Source organism: Lepidochelys olivacea (assembly GCF_965140295.1).
Source record: "Lepidochelys olivacea isolate rLepOli2 genome assembly, chromosome: 1".
NCBI classification, from domain to species: Eukaryota; Metazoa; Chordata; order Testudines; family Cheloniidae; genus Lepidochelys; species Lepidochelys olivacea.
The window spans coordinates 326197975-326218489 of NC_140411.1; the positions used below are offsets into that span (position 1 = coordinate 326197975).

Below are 20515 nucleotides of genomic sequence, written 5' to 3' on the forward strand. Positions count from 1 at the left end.
GATTGTTAACCACAGTGCTTGTTTGATGCACTTCCTCCTCTCTTCTGCTTTCTGACATTTTCATCGGGAACTGGTTTTTAAAAAATTACCTGTTACAAACATAAGACAAATCTAAATTTATATTATTGAGTGATAGTGATTATTTGGTACTTTCAGAAAGATTCTGAGCTTCTTGAAGGGGGAACATGTGTAAAATAGCTACACAGAGAGACTGTGTACTAATGGATGATATGAAATATTCAATAATGGTTGCAGTTAGTAAATAATGTAATACATTTATAATTTTAGCTTTCTATTTAAGCGGTGTAGTTCTTTGTTTGCATAACCAGTGCCATTCCCAACACTCATGCATCTATATCTAAGGCCCTACTAAAATCATGGTCTGTTTTGGTCAATTTCACAGTCAGAGGATTTTTAAAATAGTCAGTTTCACGGTTTCAGATGTTTACATCTGAAATTTCACAGTGTTGTAACTGTTGGGGTCCCTACCCAAAGAGAGGTTGCGGGGGGGTTGCAGGATTGCCACTCTTACACTGCCTTAAGAGCTGGGTAGCGCCCTTGGCTGGATGTCGCCAGTCCTGCCCCTCTTCTACAATTGCCAGATATCGAGGGGAAGGAGAGATCAGGCATCACAGTTTGTGATGCATTTTTCATGGCCATGAATTTGGTAGGGCCCTATGTATATCTATCAGGTGTAGAATACACCCGTAAATCTGGGATTTTTCTCATAGGAATTGCATTTTCTTACTATTAGTGTTTGTTAGCAGAAGTAATAGAACAGCAAAACACTTTCTCAGAGCTGCATGAAAGATCTCCCTTCTTGTGTGGAACATCCTTTGACACCAATAGAAGAACATTCATATAAGGAGAGCAGAATAGCAGAGTTTCAGATCTATTGTGCATATCTAAGAGGATGATTGTCCTAAAGATAGAATTAACTGGAAATACTTTACAGGGTGTGGTGGCACTGTGGGCTAGTTAGAAGCTTTTCTCTTCTAGAGACTTGTGTAAACGTTTTGTTCATGTCCCAGCTGTATAAGAAACTTGAATTTTTCTCAATTTATCCCTTATAAATGTTTTTCCACATCACATATTTAACTAAATTTTCTAAACCCAGGATGCCAGTTGAGTCAAAATATGAGAAGGAGGCAAGGACTAAGGTTAATTACTGGATGGTGGGTAAACTCATCATCTGCTGTAATCTGCCTGGCTAGACCAGGTGCTGAACATTAATTCAGAAAAAAATAATTGAATAAATAAAAAGTTTGTATTAATAAAATAAAATGTTTGTATTCTTAAAGCATAAAATGTATCAGTTTGGTGCTGACTGTGAAGATTCTCATCTGATTTAAAACTTATTATGGACACAAATGAGTTTACAAGGTAGAGGGGTTTGTCTGTAAAGCAGGGGGGAAAAATAGAGAGAGCTCTTATCACTCAGGGATTCTTCCTACCCTACGAATCACTGTTCTCTTTTAAACCCACTCATGGATATATGCTTAAAGAAAATCTGAGTTTGTATTGTTGGAATTAGCCTTTCAAGTAATGATTGGTGGTCTCATTTTTCAGGTAGTTGCAAGACATGAGGACTTATTGGCACAGGCAACTGGGATTGGATCTCTGGAAGGTATAAATTCATTTTATGCTGGTTAACTTTTAGTATAATGGAGACACTGTTAATAGCTTCATAGTTAAGGTGGCATCAGACTGTTGAGTAGTAATCTTACTGGACAGAGGTCTTACTTTATTAACACATGGCAGTTTTCTTTAGTGTCGGCAGATGGAGCTGTAAGGAGAGTATTTTGTTAATACTTTTTAACGTAATTACACTATAGAGAGATTTGTTAATAGAAAGAATGTTCTAAGCAACTTAAATAATGCAATCAAGTTTCTGTAAGTATCTTGAAAACTCACATTGTTCTAAAAATTCCATATAGTAGCCTCCAGTCTGTCAACTAACACACCATACAGCTACATGTTGCCATGAGTACCAGCTTTGTGAATGATGGAACATGTTTCTAATGTCACTTAATCTACAAATAAAAACCAAAGTAATTATTTTGTGGTCTTAATTGCATCACTTCCTTTTTGTAGTAAGAGGCTGCAAAATTAAATACAGATTTTTGACTCCACTGGTTGGGGTCTGGTATAATACCAATTGCTGATCAAAAAGTCCTTATTTTGGAACTGTCATGTCTGCGTAAAAAACTGGTCATTATGTGGTTCTTCAAAATAGATATAAGGTTTCAGAATCTCACTTACTTTAAGATTACATTTTGGGTCCCATTAGCCCAGGGGTTCTCAATCTTGGGGTCAGGATATTGCATGGGAGTCAGGAGCTGTCAGCCTTCACCCCAAACCCTGCTTTGCCTCCAGTATTTATAATGGTGTTAAATATATAAAAAGGTGTATTTAATTTAGAAGGGGGGGGGTCTCACTCAGAGGCTTCCTATATAAAAGGGGTCACCAGCATAAAAGTTGGAGAACCACTGTATTAGCCCTTACAGTCTTGCTAACAGTCTTGCTTGGTGGCATCTGCGATTTTATGAGTGTACTCTCCACTCCCTTATCCAAGACATGTAATGCAAATATTGAATGGTACAAGACCCTGAACGGATCCCTGCAGGACCCCACTAGATATGACCTCCCAGTTTGACATCAAACCATTGATAGCTACTTTCTCAGTACAGGCTTTCAACCAGTTCAACAGTTATAAACCTGGTTAAAATTGATAAATGAGCTAACCAGATGCCAGGGGATTTGTGTCCCCCCCTTTTCCTCTTCTGATTTTTCTAATTTTCAGCAAAATCAAAAGGGCTCTGGCCTCTGATGCCTAGAACAATCCTGGAAATTTTGGAATTAAACTGATGTGCTGTTCAAAAGTTACTGTGTTACACCCAGCCAGACAAGCAGAGAAGTGTGTCTGCCAAAAAAGAAGAAAAATGAGTTGTCAGACTTGTGTAACAAAATTGCTAAACACTTCTCCTCAACTCAGCAGTGTCAACCCTTAAAATGCTAGTGTTTTCTAAATTGCCAGGCAAATGAATGCTTAGGAAGATGGTTTGTACTCCACATTCAAATGATTGAAATGGGCAAGTGTTGATAAACATCCCCCAGTCACATTGTCACCCAGTAGCAGTTTGTCCCCAGTTGAACTTAAATGCCCTAAAACCGCACTTGGTTTTGAAGGCATTCTACTCTTATTGGGAAGTCTTAACTATGAACTTGCTTGGAGACTTCGCTCTACGATGGCAAAATTATTTAAACATTAATTCAGCCTTGAACCACTCCTATTCAGTATACATGGTAAGTTACCCACATTTTGAAACTAATGAAAATAAAGTATGAAGAGGTTAAATGACTTGTCCAAGTCATTCAGTGTGTCTGTTTCAAAACTGGCATCAGAGTTTGGGTTGCCCAACTCCAGTCCTGTGGTCTCACCTCTGGTTCATCTGCCTTCTTTTGAGTTCAATTCATATCTTACAAACTATAACCACAAATTGCAATTGAATCCTTCTTTATAGTACTATATGCTGCTCTCTTTGACTCTGTTGCTGGAACTGTGTTCATAAAGATGGTTCTAATTCCCTCCCCCCAGCCCCAGCAGCTCATTTAGTGAGAAACTGTGCATTAGTTTTTGCATGTCAGTATTCCCAAAGCTGCACATCCTCCTGCTCCCTGGGCACTGAATTGCTACCACTTGGGTCTCTAACCTGAATGGTTAGGGGTGCCTTAGATATAGATTCATAGGATGTAGATATTAAGACACCAAAATGGGGCCTGATACTTGGGTAATGGGAGTGGAGGGCAAATTCTGATTTTACGTTTTTTTAAAGGTACAAACCTTAAATTGCCAAAGTTAAGGTTTTATTATTTTTTAACATTTCACCTCCTCCCCCCGCCCCCCAAACGAAATAAAACTTTTATCCGTCAATCCACCTGAAATTTCTTAAATTTGCTCCTCCACCTATATAGAGACCTTTTTTAATTAAAAAAAAAAAAAAAGGGCAAAAAAAAAAAAAGCTGGGGGTTTTTGGTCTTTGTTGGGGTTGGGATTATACAACATATTTGAGGGATGTTAGTAAAGTAATTCAATTTTAAACAGTTAAAAAAATCTTTGTCAGTCTGAAAAGTGGCTTGGCCTAGGGACTTCAAATTTGTTTAATTTTAGTTGGCCTTAATGAGAACTGATGCCGTCTAAATTTCATTATAGAATTAAAATCTTTAACAATATAATTTCTCTCCATGAATTGCAATAGCTGCTTTGGATCACATGAAGAAAGCCTAGCCTGAAAGATACCCTGGGGATATCCTAATAAGCTCTGGTATAGGTGAAAGGTACTACATAGAGGCACTATAGACTAGTGGACTCAGTAGAGGGCTAAAAGCTAGAAGCGTATAAATTCTATTCTCCGCTCTTCCACCCTGTATAGCCTTAATAATTAAGCTTGTATAGCCTTAATAATTAAGCCTTGTGGTTTCTGTCCACTGATCTCGTAGAGCTGTGCAAAAATTAGTTATGCCTAATGGTCTCCCCGTAAGGTAGGGAAGTAACTCATTGTCAACAAAAGTTGAATGATTTGTCCAAGGTGTTACAGCAAGTCTGTATCAGACTAGAATCTTGACGGTCAGTCCCTATACTCTAGTCTGGATCACATTACATCCCATGGAAATTCATTTAGGCAAGACTGTGAACCTCTCCATGGCTCTGTTTTTAATTTGTTTGTTTTTCCCTACCTTTTCTTTGTATCCTAGCTCTGCTACCTTCCAGAGCACATGGATGATAAAACCTAGGAAACAATGTGCAGCTTGACAAGTGGTATGGTTTGATGGGGTGGACTGGATTGAGCTAGTGGGGAGAGAGAAGTTTTTGCCATGCAAAAACTGAAAGGCTTAAGGTGGCCACCTCACAACTTCCAAGCAAATACACCAACAAAACACTGTGGTATTTTTTTTCTATTGCCACAAAATAGTGAATTCATGAATAAAAATGTAAGGTGGAGTTAGGGTTGCAAATACCTTTTTAAGAAGAAAACTTTAATAGACTAATGTTGTTTAAAAGGTGAGAGAGCCAGGAAATTCAAAGGAAAAGTTACACTAAAAACAAATAACTCTATCAAATACTAGAAATTTTAGAAATATAAAGTTACAGTTCCACAAAACAGCCTTAATTCTGCCCTTCATCCAAATTGATGACATGGTCTGCACACCATTTATCTTCCACATTGACAGTATTCACAGAGTAAAAAATACTTAAATTTAAGTTGTTACTTAACATTCAGAATGGATGGATACCAAAGAAAATCAGCATGTATGTATGGGGGAATCAGACAGTCTGAGATTATGGAAATATTCAAATATCCTCACAGCCTGCAGACTCTTTTAAATGCATAAGAGTGAAATATCTCCTTACTCATTCAAAAAGCCAACCTTAACTATCCCCCTATTCTCACCTGTAGAACAGAAGTCTCTTAAAAAACATTTACCCTTTCTGCATCCCATGCGTTTCTGGTATGGGCTACAAACTAATCTGGCCCAGAGAGCATCCACAGATTCCTTAGCCCAGTGTGACCAGAGGTCTCGACATCTGTTGTATTATACTCCATGGATGGAACAGATTTTTTTTTTTTTTTTCCTTCCAGTTCCAACATCCCAATTTTCTACTATTGTAAGGAGACCACTTTATATTAGTAGTGGTATTGTGGGATCATTTTAATAGCGCTATAGCACTGCCCTGCTACTATTCTTCCAGCAGAAGCCAGAAAACCTAGCCTTTTTAACCAACTTTCCACTATATATTCCATATTTATCTTCCTCATGTGAGTTGGGAATCACATGTCCTCTATTCTATATATTAAATGGAAAAAAACCCTTTGTTATTGCAGAGTTAAGATTGTCAAGTGATCACTTGTGCCCTTTCAGAAGTTTGAATTTCGCTGAACTCTGTAAACCAGGAAATTCAGAGTAAATGCCCACACAACTTTGTCCGTCTTCCCAGAACTGGCATTGGCCACTGGGAATTATCTGCATGCACTGGGATAGGTGTAGCTGTCCTGAATGGTGGAGGAATAAGTTGGAGCAGTTTGGGGGGAGCTGTGGTTGTGATATGGGGAGATCTGAGTCCGAGTCCCCACATGTGTATCAAAGGACAGGTGCTTGTGTACCTTGAGGTTCCGGTCTGCATCATTTCAGTACAGAATTGCGTAGGCTGTCAGTGGCAGAGCCACTTCTTGCCATGGGTATTGGAAGTGTTGAGGTGGGATATGAGAGCAGTCTGACTTTAATGATGGATAGGGAAAGTATAGATTTAGGTGGGACGCTATGTGCAAGCGTGATGGGGTTGTACAAATTTTTCCAAGTGTAGTTTTGAGCATAAGGTAGGTGCAGGTAGCACCTGTCCATTACAGTGAAAAGGTAGAGTTGGAAGTTGTGTTATGGGTGTATTGGGGCATCACTCTAAGAGGAGAGAATTAAGATTATGTGACCATTTACCTTAATGCTGTATTTTCTGGTTTTCAGAAGCTTGAGTTTTGCTGAACTCTGAAGGGGCACAGGCTATCACTGCTTAACTCTGCATTAACAAATCTTTTGCAATTTAATTTCCTCCCTTTTTTTAAGCAGAAAGAAAAATGCTTGTTGGTAGGAATTAATCCTTTAGGCACTTATTGTTCTTACCTAGACTTAGTTAATGTGCTACTGAGGCTAGGTAATAATCAGAAGACCTAGCTTTTATATAGTGCTTTTCAGCAATAGATTTCAAAGAACGTTACATCATTTTTACAGATGGGGAAACTGAATCATTTCCCCAATTTTACAGATGGGGAAACTGAGGCACAGAGGGGTGATGTGACTTGCCCAGGGTCACCCAGCAGACTGGTAGCAGAGTTAGAAATAGTCCTAGACAGTGGTCTTTGCACTAGGAGACAGAGTTGCAGTGTGATTCCTTAAGTGCTCCTTCCCCTTCCTTCCACCCTTCTACATTTTGTTACAGTAGAATGGGCTAATGATTGAAATGTTTTCATTGTGTAGTTGCTAACGTGCCCATGAGAAAAAAATCTCATCCATGGTTTGTCCTAAAATCTTGACAGTTTTATTACATGGTTGTTAAAGTAACTCTAACTATGTTAGAAGACTGGTGTATGTGTCTCTCTTTCTCTACTCCCTGCCCCACCGTTCTTTGCAACATGTAGCCCCACCGCCACCATTCTGAGATCCCTCTCCCCTTCCCATCCTGTTAAGCCATTAGATGGCACTGTAGAAGCCAATAACATGTAAGAAGCTGCTCCTTGCAGTCTCCTGCCCTATGCTCCTGTATACACACATCTCAGACAGCAGCTTACTGGAAGACCACATGTTATCTTGGTTATCTAGCCTGAGATGCACACTGAGCTGGACTCCTCACTCCCATTGCCTACCCACAGCTGGGACTCCTGCTGGCCCTGCTTCAGCCAGGCTTCTCCAACATGCACCACATCCACCCAGTTCCTCCCTCCTCCAACTGAGGCCCTTCCCCACTCAGTCTGGCCAGCCTTCACCCACACACAAGTGGTCATGTGTTTCTGAGCTGTTCATTTTCTGGGCTTCCCAACCTTACATACAACAGAGGCAGTGCTCCATTATAATCTTGTATGAAATTAAAGGGAGAAGGAGTGGAGAGGATCCACATACCTCTCGGCAGCATAAAAGCCTCAGAAAGGAGTTAAGTGGCCCATTCATCTGAATCAGATACATTCTCTTGCAGTTGATATTTTAAAGACTAACAGATTTATTTGGGCATAAGCTTTCCTGGGTAAAAAAACCCACTTCTTCAGATGCATGGAGTGAAAGTTACAGATACAGGCATAAATATATATTGGCACATGAAGAGAACCTTACAAGTGGAGAACCAATGTTGAAGGCCAATTTAGTCAAAATGGATGTAGTCCATGCCCAATAATTGAGGAGGAGGTGTCAATTCTAAGAGAGGGAAAATTGCTTTTGTAGTGAGCCAATCACTCCCAGTCCCTATTCAAGCCCCAAAAGGTCACACCCTTGTAGATTGATTGGGGCCCCCCAAATAGTGATGCATGCACACACACGGGAGGGGAATGTGGGACAGACAGGTACCCTGGCCCTATTCTCCATGTGATCCTTCGGCTCTCCCCACAATCTAGCCTCCTATTCCCATCTACACTTCCACCCCTTACTACCCTCCTTCCCAGCAAGCATTTGCTTTTGTCGTTTATTTTCTAAAACTACAACAACAAATAGTTTCAGTGCCTTCTGAATACAGTATTCTGCCATGCTCAGATTGTTTCCCCAAATAAAAATCCCTCTTTGTTAGAGGCAGATTGGAGCATTATGCCTGTTGTTTAACATCTACCCTGAATTTGGATTTGAACTTTCAGTGCTTGAACTTGATGACTGTCATGTACCCTCAGAGCCACCTATCTTCTGTGATATAGAGGTAGTTTTCCAAATAGTTGGCCTCTCTGCACATGCTCAGTGTAATCTATTAGGCGTGTAAACCTTAGTGTGTCTAACAGGAGAATATCAGTGTGGAAGGCTACTGAGTAACAAAATGGTGGAAAATGCCAATGATCTTGGAGAACCTGGTTAGTTAGTTTAGTTTAGAATAACTCAAGCACTGACCTTGAAGGAAAACACTGGTGTACTCTAAATTGAGCGAGAGCTGAGATAGCAAATACGGGTGATTATGACCAAGGGGAAGCTGAGGAATGACCCCAAATGTGAGTGTGGAGAATCTAGGCAAACACTTGAACACAGCCTGATGCAGTGCCCCCTGTCAACATCACATACTCCTGAGCAGCTATTCAAGATAAGTGACAATTCTGGGTATTGACTGTGGCTTTGAAGCAACAAGCAATGATGATGATGAACTAAAGAAGAAACTCATTTTCAAATACTATTTAGTTTGATTTCCTCCAAAGGGTTGATGAGTGCCGTGCACTCTATTGGGGTAACCACGGAGTATTTCAGATGATGATCTGAGCCCTGGTTTGATCTCTATCTGTGAGCAAAAAAAGTCAGTGTGTGTAACGTTTCAGGAAAAGCTGGTATTGACGGGGTTTGCATCTTGGAGCTCAGATGGCCCCAAATTTGGGTCCTCATAGTGTTCTTTTCCCCCTTAAGGCACACCACATTTCAAGGCAATCCGATTAACCGTATGGATTTTAGTCCACTTAGAACAGTCGAGCTTTAAACAGAAAGCTGATCTTAACTATAGCAGAACTGTTGCTCTACTGTAATAAATGATAACTGGGATGTTCAAAGGCCTGTAATAAATCCATTTAGAACGTCTCAATTTATGAAGGAGAGAAGAGTTGACATGTTTATACAACGTATGAGGATTCATCTGTAAACAAAGACTAAAAAAATGTGTGAAGATTTAGTATATGTGAACAATAAGAATATGCCTGTGAATGGAGGGTGGCTGTCTGTCTGTTTGGGGCAGATTTAAGGGTGTTTGTTGGAGTGTGTAATATTGTATTTTGTGTTTATACAGTTAAGTAGTTTGAATTGGGAGTACTTGCATATTTCTCTACATCCTTTTCAGTTCACTCTGACGGATTTTTTTTTTTTTGTACTGCAATGTAAAGAGAAATGTTAACTAAAAACCTTAAGTTGATAGTTTGTGTCTGAACTTCTTTGTTTTGCTTTGGCTTTAAAATAATAATAATAAAAAAACTATTGGGCTAATAAGGTGCTACAGAGCTGTGGTTTTTGTGGAACTTGTGTGCTCAGCAGGAGGCCTAGGAATTCACGAACATCCCCATCTCTGCCACCGTATTGGAGGAACTGCAAGGGACCTGCATCATCTTTCTTTGTCGATTCTGCAGAGTTTTGGTCCTGCCGAAGCCCTCATCTGCCACGCCCCAAACCTCTGCCCTGGCTTTGATCTCCTTCCTGCCCTCTGAACCCCTCGATCCTAGCCCGGAGCACCCTCCTGCACCCCAAACCTCTCATCCCCGTCCACACCCCCAGCCTGAGCCCTCACTCCCCTCCCCCCGCCCCAGCCTGGAGCCACCTCCCTTACCCCGAACTCCTCATTTCTGGCCCCACCCCAGAGCCCATACCCCGAACCAGAGCCCTCACCCCCTCGTGCACCCCAACCCCAATTTTGTGAGCATTCATGGCCTGCCATACAATTTCTATTCCCAGATGTGGCCCTCGGGCCAAAAAGTTTGCCCACCCCGATCTAGATAATCTTTAACTAGTAAATTTGAGGTCAGTGGATGTTGTTGATGGCTCAGCACTCTTGAAATTGTGCAGGTGCCTAGAGCTGGTCTTAGAATCCTAACTTTAGGCTCCCATTTTGAAAAATCTTGGCCTACATCTTTATCTCTTTAACTTTTTTTTTTATACCTGGTGCTTAGGTTTGTTTAATTGTAATCTTGATATGTAGTTTTTATAAGTTAATACCACATTTCAATGTATAAAGTTGTTTCTGGGGTAAAAATAATTCTTCACCTAGGGTAAAATGAGTAAGCATTGTGTTGAAAGGCTTACTGGCTCCTGCTAAGGTTACAGGGTACCACATGGACTTCTGCATATAACCCTTTTCCCCCCAAGGGTCCTAATCTTCTACTCTCCACAAACTGCCACTCCTTTCCCCAGGCAAAACTTAGTTTTGGGTTCTGGCTTGCACTTGGCCCAATGAGTGTATATGCAACTTTGGAGCACGTTGGATTAAGTTCCTGATGTGAGTACAAGTGTGGGGTTTCAGTTCTTCATTTTAGCTGAAGAAGTTGGTGGGAGGATGGAGAACCTTTTTGTTAATGTTTTGCATATATATATATATATATATATATATATATATATATATTGTAACAAATCTGGCTGTGCAAGACTTCACGGGAGTCGGTACATGGCATGATGTGGTCACTCAGGCTTTGTTGGAAGATGGGGCATTAGAGTTTGCATCTTCCTGGTTCAGAAGCACAGGTCCTTGTTAGCTGAGGTAAAGAAGAACCTCTTTCAGCTGTTGTTAATGTATATGAAACAAAGTTAAGCAATTCTGACTTTATCCTGCAAAGGGCATTGGTGTACTTACAAACTAGTCAGACCATTGCAGCATTGTATGAATAAATCTGGACCTTATTTATTCAGTAAGTCTTAATGTGAATCAGTTATTCTACTTCATAAAGTTGTGTGTATATAAAACTGTATGTGCTAACTTATTTTCAGAGCATAAAGATTTGTATGCATTACCCTGCATACAATGAAAAGCCTTTTGCAGATAAGACTTATGTGCCAAAGTCTGAGCTGGAGGATATATAGATTCATAGATATTTAGGTCAGAAGGGACCATTATGATCATCTAGTCTGACCTGCACAAAGCAGGCTACAGAATTTCACCCACCACTCCTGCGAAAAACCTCTCACCTATGCTGAGCTATTGAAGTCCTCAAATCGTGGTTTAAAGACTTCAAGGAGCAGAGAATCCTCCAGCAAGTGACCAGTGCCCCATGCTACAGAGGAAGGCGAAAAACCTCCAGGGCCTGTTCCAATCTGCCCTGGAGGAAAAGTCCTTCCCGACCCCAAATATGGCTAAGTTTTACCAGCCAGATACTACAGAAAATTCTTTCCTGGGTAACTCAGATCCCATCCCATCTAATATCCCGTTCTCCTTGCAACCACAGCTGTTCCTGTCGAAGTCTGAGTCCTCAGCCCTCTCAGTGGCTCCAACCCCTGCGGCATGGCTAAGATCAAGCAGTTTCTTTTTTACAGTGAAAATATTTGTAATAAAAAATATGAAGTGAGCAGTATGCCCGTTGTAATTGAGATTAATACATTTTGAAAATGTAGAAAAACATTAAAAATATTTATAATTTAAATTGGTATTCCACTTTTGTTTAACACTCAGATTAAAACTGTGAATAATCACAATTAACTTTTTTAATCGAGTTAATTTGTTTTGAGTTAATCGCTTGAGTTAACGGCGATTAATTGACAGCCTTAGTTTTGATATTTAAAACACTGATACAAATGTTTCCTGCTCAAACCCACTCACACTTAAGCTTTCCCTGGCGGAAGTGCTTGTATCTAAAGCTTTAGGTGATAGAATTTTGATTCCTAAAATTGTACACAGCAGCATTTGTGCTGGAGAACAAAGCAGTGATGAAGAATGTATAACATTTCAGTAGAAGCTGTTTGGTTGTCACATTTAAGGTTTATGATGCCCAAACTCACTGACATTGTATATTTAGGTCAAAATGCCGGGCATTGAAGTGTTTCTCCGCTCCTTTGTGCCATGTGTTGGGTATCTTTTTACAACTATTTTAACCCTTTACAGTCCAGGTTGGTCAGGATCCCTGGGCTTCTTATTTTGGTCTGGATCCCTGGTAGGAAGGCACTTCTGAAACTTCACATACATTGGCATCTTGCGTGTTGCCGTGCCCATCTTAAACTGTGTCCACCTCGACTTAGCCTAACCAGGATAATACATGGTTATTGTATCTATATTGCATGAAGGGTTGGACTCTTACATGTATACGTTACTAGGGCAAAAGAATAGCGACATGCATTTTCTCGGAAAAAAAGTCCTGCTGATCACTGGATTGAATATGCCAAATTGTTTGAGAAACATTCAACACCTTTAATATTAAATCAGAAAACACATGAACATTGAGGTGGCACTCTTTCTTGTGCCCAAATGTTTGGGGTGACAGTTTGCATTTACCTGGGCATTTCTGTCTGTGTTTTAAATCAGAGCTTAAAAAAATCTGTTTGCTCATGGTGAGCAAATGCTGTCAACTTTACATCTTGGACTTTCATGTCCCCCTCATTCAGTTCCTTGCCAACTCTGTTCCACCAATGATGTCAGCTTCAGTACCCCTTTTGTATCTGTCTCTCATAGGTATGTCTTCTGTGCCACCGCTTATGCGTGGAATTCATGTTTTAAACCTGTTTAATCTAATGACCTGGCTAGCCACATTTAGATTTCTCCTAAAAAGAAATAAAAAAAAATAAAATTTATGCCTGAGAAGTGAAGGGGAAAATAGTTGTCATGTGCACATACACGGAACTGTACTATCAAGATATGTACATATCTATTATAGAGTAGCTGCACTCTCTCATTATCGTTGGCCCTCTGTTTCCTTCCTTCCCCCCAACCATATCTGTTTGATGATCACTTGTCTTCAATTCTAGTTTGTGCCTGCCCCCAAAGTGTACAATGTTCTTACTTTTTTGTGAGACATCTAGAATGGGTGAGTGTGCTTAAAATGATCAAAATAGATTTCATAGTCCTCCAAGCGTAGGTTGCAGACATGTCAAGTTTTAAGTGGACAGGTGTCTACATCACAAAAATGACTGTTAGTGCTTGGCAGTCTTGTTAGCAGTTTTAACATGGAATACAAAGAGAGTGAAATACCCTAATCGTGTGTTCAAGTTAGGGTTTGACAGAGCATTATGAGGGAAGTTTGCACTACAGCATACCTGTTCCCTTCATGAATAGGGGAAGGGGAAAGTGATATAAAATTTGAATGTGGTTTTACTTGCTAAAAGGAATTTTTGTAATACAATCAGTTCTTGTACACTTGTTAAAACATTTCGCCCCCCCCCCAAATATAAACAAATAAAATATGCTAAATGTACAGAGTGGGGTTGTTGTAAAACCTCATATTGAATTATTCCTTTATATCCTCCCTGACACTCCAAAAATATATTACAAAAAAAATACTGAGGATTAATGTTGTCTTGCTGCTAAATGATTCTATAATCTTTTCTTGTTTTGAAGAGGGTATAAACTACACTTTAGCAAACAATAATTTTTTATTTTGTCCTCTTAAAAGAAACAGCTAAAATGGCTATCTAACATGTTAGGAAAAATATATCCCTGTGTGGACTTTTTCTGGTAATTTCTGTAGCCAACTTAAAAGGAGCTTGTAGTCGTATTGTTGACTTACTCTTAACTAAAGCGGCCTGAACATGGGCATTTATATGTTTCAGTTCTTTGTTCTTGTTTGATTGGATTTTCAGTTCCTCTTATACATTGGCTTCTCTGAATTAATGATTTTTGTTGGTTGTCTGTAGTCTTGCCAATGCCAAGTGAGTTCTGCCTTTGTATGTGTCTTGTCTCTTACAATTGCTCAAACATGCACATTGGTTACATGGCAAATCTGTATGCTAAGCATGACAAGTTCAAAAACCCGGTCTCCCACAGTTGTGTTCAAACTGTGTTATCTGAAGAGCCGTGCTGGGCATCAAACTGTGTTCTTGGAGTGCAGCAGACTATAAATGCTGATTTTGTTCAGAACTGAAAATACGTTGAGTCACTGTGCTAGTGGGTATGAATTCTTTTTTTGTTGTTTGAAGCGGTTGTTACATTAGGGCATCAATAAGCTTATTTTGCCCTTTATGGTTTCATGTCTAGAAGGATTTAGAATGTGGTTTTCAGCAAGGTTCAGATGGAGTTATCCTTACTCACATTGAATAGCACCGTATTCTATATAGATTCTAGTACCGCACTTATCACGGTAGTATCAGAGCACCTTCCAGTAGTGTATTAAGCAATGTGACTACACTTCTGTAACGTGCTGTTTGTGCTCTCATCCTCTCCCTAGGGGGAAGAAACGTATACAGTGGACTGTCTTGTTCTGGAAGGTGGTTTTTGCTATGTATTAGAGAAGGCAAGGTCAAAGAAATTCACCTTGCACTTAGAGCAGAAGTTGGTGAGGTTTGTGATCCTCTTTAGTTCCTGGAGGAGTTCATTCCATGGTCTCGGACTGGCCTCAGAGAAAGTTCTATCTCCTACACAGACAAACTTTGCCCTAATTGTAGAGTTCAGTTGTTCTAGAGGAGTGTAGTTGTTGATGACAGTCTTCATCCCAGAGATTTAAGGGGTCTTTTAGATACCCTGGCCCATGCCAGGGAGCACCTTGAAGAAAAGGATTGAGATCTTTAACTTGACTTTTTTGTATGGAAAGCCAGTGTAGAGAGTAGAGGCAAGTTCTGATGAGCTTGTGGTAGCCTCTGTTGCTGAGGAGATGCCCTGCAGTGTTTTGTAGTAGTTGGAGTTTTCTGAGTACTGATGACTTCATGTCCATATTTCAGAGTAGCAGCCATGTTAGTCTGTATTCGCAAAAAGCATCCGATGAAGTGAGCTGTAGCTCACGAAAGCTTATGCTCAAATAAATTTGTTAGTCTCTAAGGTGCCACAAGTACTCCTTTTCTTTCCATATATATGTCATTGTGTAACCTAGCCAAGAATTGCGGAATGTGCAAATAACTACGGCCAGGCCATTGTCTGCCAGGATGGGATGGAGTCTCCTCTAGCCAACCGAAGGTTAAAGAGCCTTACTTGCTGATGTAGCTATGAGAGCTTAGTATTAGCAAGGAATCCAAGGGTATTCTTGAGCCACGGACCAAATTGACTAGTTGTGGATGTGTTACTCCTGAGGGAATTCTGCACCAAAAAATTAAAAATTCTGCACACAAAATTCTGCATATTTTGTCAAAATAACAGTATAATCATGCCAGTTACAATTATTTTGATAATTTGAAATAAATTATCTGTCAGCAAGTATGTCTGTAACAGTACAGAACAAAAAAAAAGATTCTGGTAATTTTTTTTGTTTTGTTTTGGACAAATAGGTTCCTTATGAGGCATATTAATACAGAACTTTGTGTAATTTATTTAAATTACAATACAGAACTGTATTTCCTACACCTGTCAGAAGCAGTGCACAGGCTTGGGGGAGTCAGGGGTAACGGAAAAGCTGAGGGAGAGGGAAGGAGCCTAGGAGTGAACCTGGAGGGTGTTGGGTGTGGGTAGGAGGTTTTTCTTGGGGGTGGGATTGTTAGGGTGTTGGGAAGCCTCTCTCATGCAGATTGTTGCTGACCCCAAGCATCTCCCATTCAGTCAGGCACCTCTGCCCCTGTCCCCACACCTTGGGTCTCTGCAGCCTCCCAACCCCAGGCTCAACGCTGTCACCCCACTAGCTCCTGAGCCCTGTCCACCCCCTCCACTAGCCATTGTGAACCCCAGTCTGTAACCACCACCCCCCCACCCCACCCGAGCAGTCCCGTGTGCCCCACTCTGTCCCAATCTGGCTCTGCGGGCAGTGTGCTGTGATGAACTTCTAGTCCTGTGGGAATTCTGCAGCACTGGGCATAGAATTTTGTATTTTGCCTAAGAAGTGCTGCAGTTCTGCCTTTCGTCCACCAGAGGCTGCTGTGGTTTTAGAACAGCCAACTGTGTTTATGACGGGAAAATACAAAATTATGTGAGACAGATGAATTGTGTGTGTCTACAGAGGTGTAGAATTCCCCCAGGAGTCATGTGCACCTTCAACTAAAGGAGACTACATTATATGCCATGAGTAGTCACGCTGATTTTCTTGGGATTTACTTGTGACTAAAAAGCTTTAGGATCTGGCCCTAAATTGTGTATAATAGATTAATACATTAAAATAATCTACTAGTTGACTTATGATCTGTACAGTTTATTTCTAAATATACAGCGTTTCACTTTATATAAAAAGATTTATTGGAAGTGGGAAAATTATAACTTTATGTCACATGAGTTATGCTCTATTGACTGTACGTAAAATGCCTTTCTTTTCACAGGTGTCCTCCAAATGATGCAGACTAGAATTGGTGCGCTACAAAGTACTGTTGACAGGTATGTCATTCATTATGTGATTAAAAGTATTTATGACTTCTGCACTTTTCCACTATATTACATTTCTAAAAAGTATTTCCTTTCTTAATAGAATAAGAGCTAAAATCATCGATCCATACAACAAAATAGTGTCTCGCACAGCACAGCTAGCAAAGCTTCAGGTAAACTACATTATAAATTTACTTATTTTAACTTTATTTTTCAAAATAATTATTTTGCTTCCAGATTTCTTAAAAAAAAAAAAAAAAGTTAAATCACTCACCATATGAAGAAAAGCATCTTGGTAGAGACTTCAATTCCTCAGTGAACTTAAATCCTTGTAATCCATTAGTGCAACTACTTATGGGTTAAAAGGGCAATGCTTCATTTTGCAAGGCAAAATTCAGTTTCCATTCTGTGAAAAGTAGGAGACCAAAGTTGGCACGAATTAGATTAGTGTAGCGGGGAGGGGGGAAATAGGGGGTGAGTGAACTCTCCTAGAATCTGCTGACCTACAAATGAAATCAACTATGCTTTTTTAGAAACAGTGTTTCCCGCACAGAGCCAGTATCTCTTCCTTCCATGTTCTCTCAAACCCCATGTTATTCATTTAATTGATTAAAAAAATTGTTTCTTTTAGCCTCATCCCTATTTTCAAGCATAATATAGGAAATATAACCTCTCCCATTCTCATTGTGTAGTTGCTGCCACTTTCTAATTCTGAAGCTCAGTGCTAGAGGAGTTGTAAAGACAGCAAAAATAAGCAATCAGATTTGTTATGGAGATACGTTAGAGTTAATATTAGGGCTGTCAAGTGATTAAACAATAATAATAAATAATACCATTTATTTAAATATTTGTGCATGTTTTCTAAATTTTCAAATATATTGATTTCGCTTACAACACAGAATATAAAGTGTACAGTGCTCACTTTATATTTCTGATTACAAACATTTGCACTGTAAAAAAACAAAATAGTCTTTTTCAATTTACCTAATACAAGTACTGTAGTGCAATCTCTTTATCATGAAAGTTGAACTTAGAAATGCAGTATTATATAAAAAAAACTGCATTCAAAAATAAAACACTATAAAACTTGAGCCTACAAGTCCACTCAGTCCTATTTCTTGTTCAGCCAACTGCGCAGACAAACAAGTTTGTTTACATTTGCAGGAGATAATGCTGTCTGTGTCTTGTTCAAAATGTCACCTGAAAGTAAGAACACGTGTTTTCATGGCACTGTTGTAGATGGCGTTGCAAGATATTTACATGCCAGATGCGCTAAAGATTCATATGTCCTTTCATGCTTCAACCACCATTCCAGAGGTCATGCGTCCATGCTGATGGGTTTTGCTCGATAACAGTTGCAGGCCAGTGCATGTTGATTTTCATCCTCTGAGTCAGATGCCACCAGCAGAAGGTTGATTTTCTTTTTTGGTGGTTTGGGTTCTGTAGTTTTCGCATCGGAGTGTTGCTCTTTTAAGGCTTCTGAAAGCATGCTCCACACCTCATCCCCCTCAGATTTTGGAAGGCACTTCAGATTCTTAAACTTTGGGTTGAGTGCTGTAGCTATCTTTAGAAATCTCACATTGGTACCTTTTTTTTGCGTTTTGTCAAATCTGCAGCGAAAGTGTTCTTAAAATGAACAACATGTTCTGAGTCATCATTCAATACTACTATAACATGAAATATACAGTAGAATGCAGGTAATATAGAGCCGGAGACATACAATTCTCCCCCAAGAAGTTCAGTCACACATTTAATTAATGCATTATTTTTCAAACGAGCTTCATCATCATGGAAGCACGTCCTCTGGAATGGTGGCCGAAGCATGAAGGGGCATATGAATGGTTTCACGTATCTGGCACGTAAATACCTTGCAGTGCCGGCTACAAAAGTGCCATGCAAACGCCTGTTCTCACTTCTGGTGACATTGTAAATAAGCAGTGGGCAGCATTATCTCCCATAAATGTAAACAAACTTGTTTGTCTTAGCGATTGGCTGAATGAGAAGTAGGACTGAGTGGACTAGTAGGCTGTAAAGTTTTGCATTGTTTTGTTTTTGAGTACAGTTATGTACAAATATACATTTGTAAGTTGCACTTTCACAATAAAAAGATTTCACTACAGTACTTGTATGAAGTGAATTGAAAAATACTATTACTTATGTTTATCATTTTTACAGTGCAAATATTTGTAATAAAAAATAATATGAAGTGAGCAGTGTACCCTTTGTATTCTGTGTTGTATTTGAAATCAATATATTTGAAAATGTAGAAAAACACCCAAAAATATTTAATAAATTTCAACTGGTATTCTATCATTTAACAATGCGATTAAAACTGTGATTAATCGCGATTAATTTTTTAATTGTGATTAATTTTTTTGAGTTAATCACGTGAGTTAACTGCGATTAATCAACAGCCCTAGTTAATATATATATAATATTGAAGGACAGTATAATAGGGTGGGTGGCTCATTTTAATGCTGAAGGTGTATCTATTTGGATGGATGGTTCATATTAATTTGGGCTGAGGGTGGGTGTGGATACCAGGGCAGAATACAGGTTGTTTGTTCTCCTCTACCTCTATTTCCATATGTATGATATTAGGGTGACCAGACAGCAAGTGTGAAAAATTGGGACGGGGGTGGGGAGTAATAGGAGCCTATATAAGAAAAAGACCCAAAAATCAGGACTGTCCCTATAAAATCAGGACATCTGTTCACCCTATTTGATATCAAACTTTGTCTTAGTATTGTTCTGTTGAGGTTATTTCTCCCTTAATGCAATTGGAGTTTAATGAAGAGTTTGGGGAATAATTTCTTTAATATAAGGATGGCAAAAGTGCAGCCAGTTGAACTAAATGTGACCCACACAGTTATCCTCATCTTTAATACATAAGTGAAACCTGCAGAGAATATAGATATTGGTGAAGAGAGAGGGACTGGAAGGAAACTCTTTTTACTAGTTGTTAAACACCTCAACAGTGGGTTTTTATAATAGTGATAAATTGTACAGTAAAACTTGGAGAGAGATGCAAATGCAAAACACAAAACCCTGAAAGGTTAAATTAAATATTGTTAAATATTTGAGTTTCTGTTCATGCACATTTACAATAGCTTCAGTGCATGAACTAGGAATGTATTTGTAAAGCTAGAGATATACCTGTGTTATGGATGCTGTTATCCCATTTGCTTTTTCTTCCAGTCCATTTGTATCTTTTTGTCATATCTAACATTATTATGAACTACACTTTCGAGTTTCAGATTGATAAGTATCTGATTTTTAGCTCTGCAAACAGCACTACAGTTGAGGATTCAGTCCTTTTGGAATTGCAGCAGAACAACTTTGCTAAATCACATAATGTTTAAGGGCTTGTTTCTACTACTGTTACTTGTATTAAGTAATACTTTAGTTTGCAAGTAGCCCCATTGATTTCTATGATACTACTCGCAGACTGAAGTATTACTCAGTATGCATAGGTCTGGATTCTGCTATCCTTAAGTGTTTTAAAGTATAAAGACCTCTTTATAAACACTCCCTTCATGACATCATTGTCAAACTTCTAACCTCTCCGCTTTGTTGCTGTGGTGTTCTTTGCCTTGCTCTACCCCCACAATACTAGGGGCTTCAGCAGAATCACAAAACATGCTTCCGCCTTTACATCATAAAATCCTCTTCTGAGCATGGTCTTAGTCTTGCCTTTGCAGATCACAAGCTAAAGGGGATTAACAGTTAAAATATGTGGATGAGGTACATGTAGCTTAGAAAGAAAACTGCAAAGAAAATGAGCTACCTAACCAAACATTTCCACAACTCCTTTGAACAAGCACACATTTATAAACTGCATAGTGTATGAATTTCACATTTTATCTAGAAAACCAGATAAAAATAGACCCATTTCTGTAC

At 39.3% G+C, this 20515-nt stretch overlaps 1 protein-coding gene across 2 annotated transcripts in view; it reads left to right on the top strand.

Moving 5' to 3' along the window:
• COG5 (component of oligomeric golgi complex 5) overlaps positions 1 to 20515 on the top strand; it is a 301746-nt gene that overhangs the window by 2120 nt on the left and 279111 nt on the right. For both annotated transcript variants that reach the window (XM_084641140.1, XM_084641141.1), the window contains exons 3-5: positions 1570 to 1627; positions 16573 to 16627; positions 16719 to 16788. In XM_084641140.1, the coding sequence (XP_084497266.1) occupies positions 1570 to 1627; positions 16573 to 16627; positions 16719 to 16788 (183 nt within the window). The remainder of the gene's footprint in view (positions 1 to 1569; positions 1628 to 16572; positions 16628 to 16718; positions 16789 to 20515) is intronic.